The sequence below is a fragment of the Heloderma suspectum genome, chromosome 1 (genome assembly GCF_057233095.1).
Source record: "Heloderma suspectum isolate Gila_16-S chromosome 1, 16-S_ref, whole genome shotgun sequence".
In the NCBI taxonomy this organism is placed as follows: Eukaryota; Metazoa; Chordata; class Lepidosauria; order Squamata; family Helodermatidae; genus Heloderma; species Heloderma suspectum.
Genome location: NC_139458.1, coordinates 361,786,122 through 361,800,769, shown reverse-complemented (window position 1 = coordinate 361,800,769; position 14,648 = coordinate 361,786,122). Strand labels below are relative to the sequence as shown.

The 14,648-nt window shown below is 40.8% G+C and overlaps 1 protein-coding gene and 1 long non-coding RNA gene across 3 annotated transcripts in view; one reads left to right on the top strand and one right to left on the bottom strand.

The window, feature by feature from the left end:
* The window catches only part of WDR27 (WD repeat domain 27), a 209,879-nt gene that overhangs the window by 66,693 nt on the left and 128,538 nt on the right, over nucleotides 1-14,648 (top strand). For both annotated transcript variants that reach the window (XM_084832154.1, XM_084832161.1), the window contains exon 23: nucleotides 9,097-9,194. In XM_084832154.1, the coding sequence (XP_084688280.1) occupies nucleotides 9,097-9,194 (98 nt within the window). The remainder of the gene's footprint in view (nucleotides 1-9,096; nucleotides 9,195-14,648) is intronic.
* LOC146359759 (uncharacterized) overlaps nucleotides 1-14,648 on the bottom strand; it is a 109,228-nt gene that overhangs the window by 6,406 nt on the left and 88,174 nt on the right. The gene's annotated exons all lie outside the window — the stretch shown is intronic.

The window sequence follows — 14,648 nt, the reverse complement described above, 5'->3', positions numbered from 1 at the left end:
TTGTCCAAGAATGTGTGAACATGAAGAAATCCTTAACAGATAGGTTCCTTAACAGACTATACAGGAAATCGGATTTGCCAGTTATACCCCCTGAATGGTTAACTCTAAAGAAGAGATTCAAAAACTTAATTAGTGGGGGAAAGAGCCAGGCATGGAGAGCAAGTTGGCAGAATCTAATTGCCACTTCGAGAGGTCATGAACGAGAATCCACGTTCTGGAGAATTGTCTCCAGAGGTTAGCATAGTAAACCAGGTGGAATAGATTTCCACATTCCAGTTAAGACCTGGGAAGTATATTTTAGTGATTTGTACGCTAAAAGATAATCTGGAGCCCCGCTATTATAAACTGAAATGAATAATCTACCTGACTGGCCTCCTGTCTCCACTTCTGAACTTAGTAGGCCTATTTCTAAGCTTAAATTGGGCAAAGCTCCCTGGAATGACAACATTCCACCCAAGTTACTTAAGGCCAACATGGAGTGGTGGGCCCCGGTCCTAGCAGTCTTATTTACCTGTATCAATTGGTCAGTGTGTATACCAGTGGATTGGGGCCTCCCTACCATCATTCCGATATATAAAAAGGGGAAAAGATCGAACCCCGCTAATTACAGGCCAAACAGTCTACTGAATATTGTTAGTAAGCTGTATGCCAGTCAACTCCTCGAGAAACTTTCAAGCTGGATGGAGGAGGAAAACCTTTTGGAAGATGAGCGGGCCGGTTTCAGACCAGCTGTGCTCCACAGCTGACCAGGGGCTTGTGTTACAACACCTGGTCGAAAAATATTCTTCTGTTCCTGAGGGGTGGGGGGCACTTTACACAGCCTTTATTGACTTTAAGTCTGCTTTTGATCTAATTCCAAGGGACAGGTTATGGCAAAAACTTGAGGCCGCTAACATCAATAGGCAATTGTGGATTCTTTTTCATAGTCTTTATGATAAAACTTAGCTGCAGGTGAGATGCAACCGTGTAAGCCATCTGACCAGAACAATTCCAACTTATATTGGTGTCAAACAGGGCTGTGTTTTTGTTCAACATTTACATCAACTCCCTGGTCAATAGGCTTTCTGAGACAAACTCCCACCCTCCTAAATTGGCAAATAGACCTTTGTCTGTCTTATTGCATGCAGATGATGCAGTACAGCTCTCTCTGACATGCATTGGCTTGAGGCAGTAATTAAGAACCTTGCACATTTATTGTAAAACTGAGAAATTGGTGATTAACTGTGCCAAATCTAAAGTTATGGTCTTTACTCAAAAACAGACTAAACATCGCTGGCAGATAAATGGGCACCCAATTGAACAGGTTAAATCCTACAAATATTTGGGAGTAATTTTCCAGTCGTCTGGCTCTTGGAAAACTCAAATCTCTAATGCCATTGCAAATGCTCAGAGGAGTGTTAAATCGCTCATCTCTTTTTTTACACCAAAGGAGGTCAGCACATACCATCAGCCCTAAAAGTTTCTTCTGCCAAGATGTTAACACAAATGTTATATGGTGAGCAGCTGTGTGTTTACAGTAACATTGCCACTATGGAAAACCCAAACAAAATTTCTGAGAAATATCCTTGGCCTTCTGAGTTGTGTTCCCAATGTGCTCCTGCGTCTAGAGACAGGCCAAATCTCAGTTGGATGTATAAGTTAAATTTTTGGTTAAAACTGATATTTGCCCCTCAAGGTTTCGCCCCTCTGACTTTGACCGATGCATTTCAGTCAAAATGGAAAAGGGCTGTGGATGCGAAACTTCATAATTTGGGTTTCTCGCAAAATGCCATCCTCGCCCTGGGCCATATAGAAGTGAAAGGGGACATATGCAAGCATATTAGGGATAATGAGTTACAAGATCATATAAGTGTAGCTACTCTATATTCCGAATTCAGAGATAGGGGTGGGTTTTCTTACCCACAACCTTTAACTACCCTAACCATTCTAACATACAGGAGAGCGTTCACGCTGGCCAAGTTCAATGTGTTACCTTCTGCCCTTTTGGAGGGTAGATATAATGGTACCTTATACTCTGAGCGCTTAAGCCCCTGTGAAGCTGGCATGGTGGAGACTGTGGGCCATGCATTATTCCTTCTATTATGATTTTCGGCATATTTTTATTACTCCTATTTTACAAGGAATACCTGGGAATCCAATGTGTTCTATACAGATTATCTGCTGGCTGACCAGAATACTCAGGTAACCTCTAAGGTGGCTAGATTCTGTGCTGCTGCAATCGTTTGCTGGCATGGGATGACGTCAATTGTTTGATAATATTTTAATTTGTTAAATATTTTACTATCATGAGTGGGTTAGGTGTAATTCTTATTTATTTGCATTTTAACTACTTCCTATTCCTTTTATATTATTGCATTTGTAGTGCTACCTCGCTTTGCTGGTCTTGTGACAGTAATAAACTATTACAGACCATAATGTGGGATCTTAACAACAGTTAGCACAAACTATGGTTTGGTGTGATGTCTGAATTAGGCCTTAAGCATGTTTCTGTGATAGTCACTGACCTGAGAACCCTGGTTGCAGTGGTGACCATGAGTACCTTTTCCCAACTACTTGTCTGATTCAGGCACAGCAAACATCCTATACAACTTCATAACTTTGTGTAGATTACTCTGGTGCACTCTAGTTGGGTTGCACTAGGGGACTGCTTGAGAGCTTCATTACAGAACATGTTGGCCTGCTTCCCAACAGTGATGAATCAATGGGTGCACATTACATCAGTGCTCCAGCATCTGCATTGTTTTCCTGTTGTGTTTCAGACATAATTGAAGGTGATAATTTTGATTAAGCCCTAAACCGCATGGACCTTACAACCACAGAGAGTGCCTTTTCCACAGTCTTTAAAATTAGCTGACCATACCTCTTGCTTATACTGTCTTTGCCCCAGATCTGGACAACAAAGGCACATTGTCAGTGGCTACTCCACAGCTGTTGAATGTGTATATTTTCTGTGTGTAGTGTTTTAGTGAGTATTTTATTGATTGATTTTATTGGAATGTGGGTTTTAGTGTGATTATCTGGACAGACTAGAAATATATAAAAATGATTGTTCTGGATAGTTTATTACAATATTTCATACTGTTCAATATGATTATCCTTATAGAAACACTACTGTGGTCTCCTTTTTGCAGACAGGCAACTTGAGACAAGTAAACGTCTCAAACTGGAGCGCTAGTTTCTCTCTAACCAGTATGTTTGGTACTCTGAACTACTGAGCTATGGGTGGGTGGGTAAGTAAATAAACAAACAAACAAACAAATGTGGTGCTGCCTCATATTACAATCTATCCCTTACAGAAAAGAAACAGAATAGGGAAGAAAATTGTATGCATTAGCTATACAGGTCTGGTGTAAGCTGTGTGATGTCTGAGACTCTGATAGTGTTTAAAAAACACCTCGAAGAAGTCAAAAGTAGACTGCTTCATTAACACTTATTCACAAACAAACAAACGAAAATATCTCATTAAACCTGCCATGATAAGTACATTGATTTCCTCTGTCAATAGGCCCCAAGTGACCGACCTGTAGGGTTGGCAGAGAATTTCTCCCCGAAACTTCGGGGGGCCGAGCGCCAACGTGTTCGGTCCCCCGAACAAGTTTCGGGGAGAAATCCTCCGCACCCCCCCGCACCCCCCCCCGGGACAGGACTTACCTTCGCCGAATGTCCCTCCCGGCGGCGGGTCCGGCCGGCGGTTCGGCGGGTGTTCGAGCGGGGCGGGAGCGGCAGCCGGTCTTTTGACCGGCTGCCGCCGCCGCCATTGCAATGAAAGAGAAAAAAAAAAACGCCCCCTGATAGGCTACGTGACGATTCACGTAGCCTATCACAGCTAGATTTGCAAAGTCAGCCGTGATAGGCTACGTCAATCGTCACGTAGCCTATCACGGGTGACTTTAAAAAAAAAAGTGTGTACGGATAATGGCGGCCCCCATAGGGAGACGCCATTCCCGTTCTTATTTGGTCGCTGTTTTTACGTAGACTACAGCGACTAAATAAGGAACGCGACTAAATAAGGCCCTATGGGGGCCGCCATTAGCGTACGCGCTTTTTTTTTTTTTTTTAAAGTCACCCGTGATAGGCTACGTGACGATTGACGTAGCCTATCACGGCTGACTTTGCAGATCTAGCTGTGATAGGCTACGTGAATCGTCACGTAGCCTATCGGGGCGTTTTTTGTTTTTTTTTTAAACTTTCGCTTTTTTTTTTAAACTTTCGCGGCCGGGCGAGGCGGGAAGCCTCCTCCCCGGCCTGAATTTCGGCCGGGCGAGGCGGGAAGCCTCCCCCCGGCCTGAATTTCAGCCGGGCCGAGGCGGGAAGCCTCTCCCCCCCGGCCTGAACTTCGCGGGGGGACCAGCGAAGCGCCTCCCCCCCACCACGAACGTCCTTCGAGGACAGGTAAGTGACTTTCGTCCACCCCTACCGACCTGAAGTAATTTTTTAGTCGTAGTGGTCCGTTTTTCTAAACAGAATCAGGTTGCTTCTCAACTTCAGTCTTGGGCAGAAGACACAGAATTCACAACCTTCTAATTCTCAAAGTTATTTCAGCGATATATACCAGCATTTTAAGGATTACAGACACGTTGGGATATTGTAATCAAGCCTTGTGCCCAGCTTTGTCTTCCTGCTGTGCTTAAGCTCATTGGTTAGGCTACAGACAGCAATCCATCCTCAGTTCTGAATGTCTTTTCTTTTGTGGTTTTAAAACAGTTTCTTAGAATGACTTTAGCATAGGTTTTTGTGGTTTTCAGAGAGACTGGTCTGGTATAACACTTAACTTTACTAAACTCCTGCAGTATTATTTGTAATATGTCAATGCTTTTACTTTTTCTGGCTTTTCTTTTTGCTCTGTCAGCAAAGTGACTTCAAGTTACTTAAGCAGAGCACATTTTGAAGTTATGGACGTACATTCACATGAGGAGAGAAATTGGAGCTTGTTTTTATGGAAAATTGAGGATTACAATCCTAAATCAACCTTTGCAGTTTTGTAACATACATTAAAACTTTAAACTAAAATGAGTAGTGGTAAAACACTATGGCCACAATCCAGCAAGTCCCTTTAGATGAAAAGATTTTGGGAAACTGCTGTTAGAGAAATAAAAAAAAGATAGAATCCCACTACATGCACAAGTTACACTTCTCTGGATCACAGCCTGTAACAATGACATGCTGACGAGATAGATAAAAGATACTGACGTTGAAATCTGATTAGTATAAGACAAACTCTTACATAAAATTATGAAGCAGTCTGTTTTTAATAACTTGTTCATTTTGAATGCAACATGATGTTTCTGTTTTCCTGTTATATGATTATGATATAATAGCATGATATAATTGCATTATGATATAATTATGATATATTTGCATATACAATCCATAATTACTTTGTTTTTAGGCAAAAAGGCCACATTCTGTGTAATATCAAGCAATGTTGCTTGTGAGGACAATGCTGAAATCAGTGCTGCTTCTCGGAATCAGCATTGAGAAGATTAGCCATGCCTCACTCTGTGTTGGATTGTGGCTTTGAGCATAAAAGGCACATATTTATTGGCAGTGCTAATTGGAAGATTGGTTTATTTATTACTATATTACTATCATCCAACCTGTCATGTAGAGCTTTTTAGGGTTGAAGAGGCACAGTATGCTTGTTCAGTGTGTGGTATTACATTGTTAGTGGAATACTGTTCTTCTACTATAGTCCAGTCAGAGAGTAAAAATGTTGCTAATTAGTCAAAATAGGAGGTATGTCATATGCTTGGATTGACCTATCTAGACTCCACCACAAACTTTGCTATGGCTAGAGGTGATTGAACAGCTAGTCTTATGAACCTATGTGCTGAGGCAGCTGAAAGGATTGGGTGCTAGGATTCCAAAACTAGAGCAAGAACAGCCACAGATGCTCCTGTGCTGGCAGTTACTTCATGTTCTTGCTTGGCTTGTGGGTTACTGAAGTTAGTGGAAAGGCCCATATGGACACCAGGGTACACATAGAACTTTGGATCAGAGCACTGGATCAATGACTTTTCCAGTACCATCCAGTAAATCTCAGCAGGGATATAAATCCATGTTTCCCATTTCCAAGTCCAATATTAGCCACAGGTTCACACTGTTTCTGAAATAAAATAACTTTTATCATAAATATAGTTGCTGAAAAAATGCTTCCTGGGATGTCCTCTTAGATCATTTCTGAAACTCAAGATGCTCAAATTCCTTTTAAATGTAAGTCAGTTTTAGCAATTGCCACATAACTTTATCTGAGGTTCCCTAGCTGCACTTGTACTTGTTGATGCACTTTTGATTTTGATATAATACTAAGCTTGTACACATACCTTTAATGGAAAATGGTGGTATATTTATATCTGTCAGTTATATTGTTAAAGCTAAGGATAAGCAGCATTCAGCAGCACGAAATGTAATTGATAGGGACATACTTATAAGACATTTGGCTCTTAACAATATTGAGCACTGAGGAAACAAACAAAGAAACAAAAGCTTTTATTGACCTAGTTATGACCTTCACACTAAACATTATCATGTGTACAAAAATGAATGTGGTTGCACTATGGAATATAGGATTCAGCAGTAGCTTTAACTGCATAGCAACAGAATAGTCAACAAATATCTATTGCTTGCCAAAGAATTGAGATGCTAGCCTGCCATCTTAGAATAATTATGCCCAGAGATATACTATCTTCTTATCCATTCTTCTCCTGATATATAAGAGTGCATGATGTTATTCATGCAGAGATAATTTACTTAGCCTGTTGCTGAAGCTGAACATTATTTAGTAAAGAGCCTGATATTTTCTGAGAAATACACTGATTCCAAAACAGGAGAACTTACTTTACACCTAGAAACTTCCTGCTGCCACTGTGCTGATTAGACATTGCAAATATTTAGTTAATAGAGCAACAGTGCCTGGTGAATGATGATTATTCACCATTATCACAGGGGTGACCATCTGGACTGTGCTCACACGTATCTCTTGTGGTGAAAACATGCTGTCAGAAAGTCATATACCCATCTCTACTTATTAGCTAGACATAGTTATGAAGAGAATCCTGGAGGTTGCTTAGCAAGAATCTCTGGTCTTACAATTTTTTAAATCACAGAACAGGTTCATGGAGAGCTAAAATTATAATGGCATTGAGCTGGGAGCCTTGCAAATCTATGGCTAATTCAAGGGCAATTACATTTGACAACAGCCTTTTGGAAAGTCTGTTAAGGAATAAGAGTACTATTTTGACTGACTTCATTAGTGGAAAAGACATAAATAACTTTGCAAGTACAAAGGAAGGTAAATGATGCCCTCTGAACTGGTAAATGGTACTTTAACTTTCCTTCTTATTTGTCATGCATGTTTTAAATTACTTTTATTTATTTATTTCATACTAAAAAATGAATTTAAGAGAAAATGCAAAATATATAAAGGTAAATTAAATAATGCCGAGTGCTGATAAAAGAAATGTGCCTTCTCCATGATGGCAGTACAGAAGCTTGTTTGGCCACCTCTTTACTGGCATTTCAGCAGCTAGTTCAAACATGGCTTTATAGGAACACATTCCATGCTGGTTTGATGTAATTGGTGTTATTTCCTTCTACTATTGGAATTTTTATGGATATCTTTGTGGCTGTCTTAATGTAAGTCGCCTTACGGGACTGGGTTTTATATTCAACTGTTGGTTTAAAAGTTGTTTTATTGTGATTTATACTGTTTTACTATGTTGCATAACACTTTGGGTGCCACTGGTTATTTTTTTAAATTTGAAAATATATACATCTAGCTATTTATTATGTTATTAGATTTATTAGGTTAGAGTTATGACCCTTTCTGCAGTCATTTTAAAGGGAATGTTGAGTATCTACTGACTTAAAATTGGAACATTTCCCAGTTATACATGAACAATTGTGAAAAGGGGAAGATTCCTGGCAATTTAATTCCTATTGTGGGAAATGACCTCAAGCATAACAGTTATGTTCAACCAAACCAAATGTTTGTACAGGGGTTGTTTAGCTATTTGGTTTTGATGTTACCAGATCAGTGGTAGCTTGTGCTTTGTTTTGGTTTTTGAAGATGCAAACCCTTGTTTGGGCTTAGTAAGAGAGAGAAAAACAAAGATATAAGTCTAGAGGTGAATTTACCCATCGCTTGTTGCAGGTGTTCTGAAATATTACAGCTGCGCAGTATTTAGTTCTTTTTCTACCATTCTCTGTGTGTATATTTTTATTTAGTTGGTTTATTTCAAATATTTATATGCTGCATTTTAACAAAATAAGTACCAAATGCAGTTCACAGGTAATGAAACAATTTATTTTTTAAAAATAAAAGAATAAAACAATATAAAACAATTTTAAAACTATTTAAAACACTCAGAAGAACAACAAGGAACAAATACATACATCCAGTGATTCTAGTTAATTTCTCAAGGTGTGGGGCAGAATAAAAGCATTCTGTATGTCTCCAAAAAGAGACCTAAGAGGCACATACTGTAAATGAATTTCTAAGAGAGTATTCTACATTTCCAGAGTCACAACGAAAAAGGCCCTCCTCCTGGTGGAAACCCATCTCAGTCTTCAAAGAGATGAAAGTGGGCCTCATTAGCTTATCTTAAAGCCCTGAGGGAATGGTTCCTATGGGAGAAGAAATGCCAGGAGATAATCAATGGGTTTTTTTCTGCTGAAAATCCGTATCTCAGAAACTTAGATTGAGTCCTGTATTGCACTCTTCTATCGGATTTCATGCAGTGAATATTACTTTCTACGGCTGCAATCCCGTGAGCACTTACCTAGGAGCAAGCCCCATTGAACACAGTGATTCGTACTTCTGAGTTGACATGCATAGAATTGTACTGTAAGTGAGATCAACAGTATATATTACCAAAACTTTAATCATTCAGTAGCTTGCCTTCTCTCAAAAGACAAGTGGCAAATTTAGAAAAGTTGATAATCAAGAAGTATGTGAAAACTATGGCAACTCTTCAACTTGTAAACTCTTCAACAATTGCTAAGGCCCACATGTAACTTTTAATGCACCTTCATAAATGGAAATTATACCTTGCCATATAGGATTCAGGAATTGTAAATAAATGTTTTGTCTTGCAGGGATCAGCTTTTAGCTGTCAGCAGTATGAAGCTTACAATCTTTTCTTAACAACAGCTGTTGGTGACGGCATCAAGCTCTGGGATTTGAGAACGCTGAGGTAAAGGGTGTTGCTTCAGACTGTTCACACATGTTGTGCAAATGGCTTGTTCACACATGTTACACAAATTCTTGGTTATTTTGGGATTGTGTGTAAATGCTAACTATGATAAAAGTAGTTGGGTTGTTACTAGAAAATAGAGGAAACTAGGGTCATCTCTTTTTTGTGAACAGCAAAGCCCATTTTTCACCCCACCGGAACCAATTTACATTTCTTGTCATCTGATTATGTGGATTTTGTTAACACTTGCATGTGTGCACACTTGTAGGTATATACCAATGGTTCTTCATATTTCTCAACGATACTGATCCAATCTACTACAGATTCTACTGTCACTCTAGACAACAACAAAAACACTGGATAGTGTGACTGTCCAGAATGGAATAGCTATAACATGTTTTGAATGGGATATGTCTGTAGTCTGTGTAAATGCTTACAGGCCTCTATAATAGTATGTTCTTTGTTTTGACTAAATTCCTTCCAAACTGATTTGCAACTTCACTGACACTTATTTTCTTGATTATTGTGTGGCCACTGAAACTGTTTATCGTGATTTAATGGTAATTCATTGATATCCTTCACTGAATTACCATTGACAGACAATTACCTTGTCAGTCTTTTTATCTGACAAGGTTTTCACATTCACTTCTCTGAAATACCTTATGTTTGCAGTGTTATGAAGCTCCTGCACAGTCCTGTTCTTAGGGAGCAATTCCATGGCCACTCGCAGGCAGCTCAGAACAGCCCCATGCTCCACGCTTGGAAGAGGAGTGCGGAGCGGTGAAAACGGGGCATTCTGGGGGGCGTTCTAGGGCGGGGAAGGCGGAAACGCCAGCACGACACATCCTAGGTGTCATCTGGCAGCCGCTTCCCCCGCTCCACCTTCCTGCTGCTAGACAGCCAAAATTGGCTGTCTAGCCACAAATGCAGGGCAGCTGAAGTGCGGAGGGGATGATCCTCTCCGTGCTTCTCCTGCCCTGCATTGGATAGGCGGTCGCCTCTGAGTTTGGAGGTGGCCGCCTATCCCCATTGGATTGCACCCTTCAAGGATTAATTTCTCATCTAGAGTAGACCAACTGCTCGGAACTGCTTAGTGATAATGCGTGGTATAAATGCTTTAAAAGAAAGAAATAATTCACACATATAAAGACATAAATCCTTCGATGTGTTTGCTTATCACTTAATGTGTTTCTGTTAGACATGTTACAAAACAGTATGTACAGAACTGTAAAAACCATTCTGGAAGTAAAGAACTGCAAAATAAATCTGGGGCCAAATACAGCTTAGATGAATTCCATTACTACCTTTGCTTCAAAATTAACACATTTATTATGACATAAGCTTTCATGTTGCATTTGGTAACGTGGACTCTGGTCTACAAAAGCTTGTGCGATGATAAATGTGTTAGTCTTTAAAGATGCCAGAAGACTGTTGTTTTTGCATAAAAATGCAGCAATGTATATCATACAGATGCACACAACAAAGAGCTGTAACTGGCTCTGCTGTATACCCTGTTGTGGAATGAGTGAGATGGCCCTAAGTCGCAAGGTATATTTTTAAAGGGCATATGGAGCTGAATCCAATTTGAAATCAATCTGAAATTGGAAATAGCTAATGAAATGCACCCTTTTAACCTTGAAACCTATTCTGACTTGTCTGACTTGAAAAAGATTTCATATATAGTAGTATAGGAAAAAGCATGTATGGAGAGATCACTGTAAATCATTAAAATGTAGAAAATGTCTAAGTGAAGTGTTTTGTGGGGAAAAAACCCTGCTTTGAAAGAATGTAGCAGTGAGCTTAATATCAATTGATTTTTTGTTATTGTTTTATAATTTAATCGTGTCTTTTTTGAGGGGAGCTTGTAAGATCTTGCCAAACTGTAAAGGTTTATTACCCCAACCAAATGTCAAAATGTAATAAAATGAGAGACATTGTATCCTTATGTTTTTGCAATCAATTGGCCTAACTACAATTCATGAATACTGAAGAGGTTGGAAGTTTTTCACAGGTCACTTATCTGCTGTATCCTTTTAAGACATGAATTTAAGCAAAGGAGTTGAATGGTAAAAAAGTTAAAAGTAAAATCTGGGTAAGTAATTTAGCTGTATTGTAAATAAGGGCCATGCGGTATGATGTTGTTTTTGTTGTTGAGTCATTCAGTCGTGTCCGACTGTTCGTGACCCCATGGACCATAGCACGCCAGGCCTTCCTCTCCTGCGCTCTCTCCCGGAGTGTGCTCAAGTTCATATTCATTGCATTGGTGATGCTATCTAGCCATCTCATCCTCTGCCGTCCCCTTCTCCTTTTGCCTTCAGTCTTTCCCAGCATCAGGGTCTTTTCCAGGGAGTTTTCTCTTCGCATTAGGTGGCCAAAATATTTGAGCTTCAGCTTCAGTATCTGTCCTTCCAATGAGCACTCAGGGTTGATTTCCTTTAGGATGGACTGATTTGACCTCCTTGCAGTCCAGGGGACTCGTAAGAGTCTTCTCCAGCACCACAGTTCGAAAGCATCAATTCTTCGGCGCTCAGCCTTCCTTATAGTCCAGCTCTCACAGCCATACATTACTACTGGGAAAACCATAGCTTTGATTAGACGGACCTTTGTCGGCAAGGTGATGTCTCTGCTTCTTACTATGCTGTCTAGGTTTGCCATAGCTTTCCTCCCAAGGAGCAAGTGTCTTTTAATTTCATGGCTACAGTCACCGTCTGCAGTGATCTTGGAGCCCAAGAAAGTAAAATCTGTCACTGCTTCCATTTCTTCCCCTTCTATATGCCAGGAAGTGATGGGGACAGATGCCATGATCTTCGTTTTTTTAATGTTGAGTTTCAAACCAGCTTTTGCACTCTCCTCTTTCACCCTCAACAAGAGGCTCTTTAGATCCCCTTCGCTTTCTGCCATTAGGGTGGTATCGTCTGCATATCGGAGGTTGTTCATAATTCTCCCAGCAATCTTAATTCCAACCTGTGATTCATCCAACCCGGCGTTTCTCATGATGTACTCTGCATATAAGTTAAATAAGCAGGGTGACAATATGCAGCCTTGTCGTACTCCTTTCCCAATTTTGAACCACTCGGTTGTTCCATGTCTGGTTCTTACTGTTGCTTCTTGACCCTCGTACAGGTTTCTCAGGAGACAGGTAAGGTGGTCTGGTACTCCCATCACTTAAAGAATTTGCTACAGTTTGTTGTGATCCACACAATCAAAGGCTTTAGCGTAGTCAATGAAGCAGAAATAGACGTTTTTCTGGAATTCTCTTGCTTTCTCCATGATGCAGCGAATGTTGGTGATTTGATCTCTAGTTCCTCTGCCTCTTCGAAACCCAGCTTGTACTTCCGGTAGTTCTTGGTTCACATGCTGCTGAAGCCTAGCTTGTAGGATTTTGAGCATCACCTTGCTGGCATGTGAAATGAGCGCAATTGTGCGGTAGTTTGAACACTCTTTGGCATTGCCCTTCTTTGGAATTGGAATGTAAACTGACCTTTTCCAGTCTTGCGGCCATTGTTGAGTGTTCCAAATTTGTTGGCATATTGAATGCAGCACTTTAACAGCATCATCTTTTAGGATTTTAAATAGCTCAGCTGGAAGACTGTCATCTCCGCTAGCTTTGTTGTTAGTAATGCTTCCTAAGGCCCACTTGACTTCACTCTCGAGGATGTCCGGCTCACGTTCAGTGACCGCACTCTCATGGCTATCAGGGACATTCAGATCTTTCCTGTATAGTTCTTCTGTGTATTCTTTCCACCTCTTCTTAATCTCATCTGCATCTGTTAGGTCCCTGCCTTCTTTGTCCTTCATCATGCCCGTCTTTGCACAAAACGTTCCCTTGAGATCTCCGATTTTCTTGAAGAGATCTCTAGTCTTTCCCATTCTGTTGTTTTTCTCGATTTCTTTGCATTGTTCATTTAAGAAGGCCTTCTTGTCTCTCCTTGCTATTCTCTGGAACTCTGCATTCAGTTGGATATATCTTCCCCTTTCTCCCTTGCTTTTCACTTCCCTTCTTTCCTCAGCTATTTGTAAAGCCTCATCAGACAGCCACTTGGCTTTCTTGCATTTCTTTTTCTTTGGGATGGATTCCGTTGCTGCCTCCTGAACCATGTTACGGACCTCCGTCCATAGTTCCTCAGGCACTCTGTCTATCCGGTCTAATCCCTTAAATCTATTCCTCACCTCCACTGTACATTCATAAGGGATATGATTGAGGTCATACCTGAATGGTTTAGTGGTTTTCCCTACGTTCTTCTATTTAAGCCGAAATTTTGCAAGAAGCAGCTCATGATCTGAGCCACAGTCAGCTCCAGGACTTGTTTTGACTGACTGTATAGAGCTTCTCCATCTTTGGCTGCAAAGGACATAATCAATCTGATTTCGATATTGACCATCTGGTGATGTCCATGCGTAGAGTCGTCTCTTGTGCTGTTGGAAAAGAGTGTTTGCTATGATCAGCGTGTTCTCTTGGCAAAACTCTATTAGCCTTTGTCCTGCTTCATTTTGTACACCAAGGCCATGCCTGCCTGTTATCCCAGTGATTTCTTGACTTCCTACTTTAGCATTCCAATCCCCTATGATGAAGAGGACATCTTTTTGTGGTGTTAGTTCTAGAAGGTGTTGTAGGTCTTCACAGAACCTCAGCTTCTTCGGCCTCAGTGGTTGGGTCATAGACTTGAATTACTGTGATGTTGAATGGTTTGCCTTGGATTCGTACTGAGATCATTCTATCGTTTTTAAGATTGTACCCCAGTACTGCTTTTCCCACCCTTTTGTTGACTATGAGTGCTACTCCATTTCTTCTAAGGGATTCTTGCCCACAATAGTAGATATGATGGTCACCTGAATTAAATTCACCCATGCCTGTCCATTTTAGTTCACTGATTCCCAAGATGTTGATGTTCAGTCTTGCCATCTCATGTTTGACCACCTCCAGCTGACCTTGATTCATTGATCTGACATTCCAGGTTCCTAAACAATATTGTTCTTTACAGCATTGGATTTTCTTTTCCCCACCAGACACATCCACTGCTGAGTGTCCTTTCGGGTTTGGCCCAGCCGCTTCACTCTTTCTGGCGCTACTTGGAAATACCCTCTGCTCTTCCCCAGTAGCATATTGGACACCTTCCGACCTGAGGGGCTCATCTTCCGGCGTCATCTCTTTTAGCCTTGTGATACGTTCCATGGGGTTTTCTTGCAAGAATACTGGAGTGGGTTGCCATTTCCTTCTCCAGTGGACCACATTTTGTCAGAACTCTCTGCCATGACCTGTCCGTCTTGGGTGGCTCTGCACGGCATAGCGTATGGCTTCACTGAGTTACGCAAGCCCCTTCACCACAACAAGGCAGTGATCCATGAAGGGGGCGGTATGATGTACCATGAGTGTTATCAGTCCTTCCTTCTTCCTCCTCTTTGTTTTTCCCTCCTGTATTTCTATATCCTCTTGCTTGCCTTGCCATATCCTCT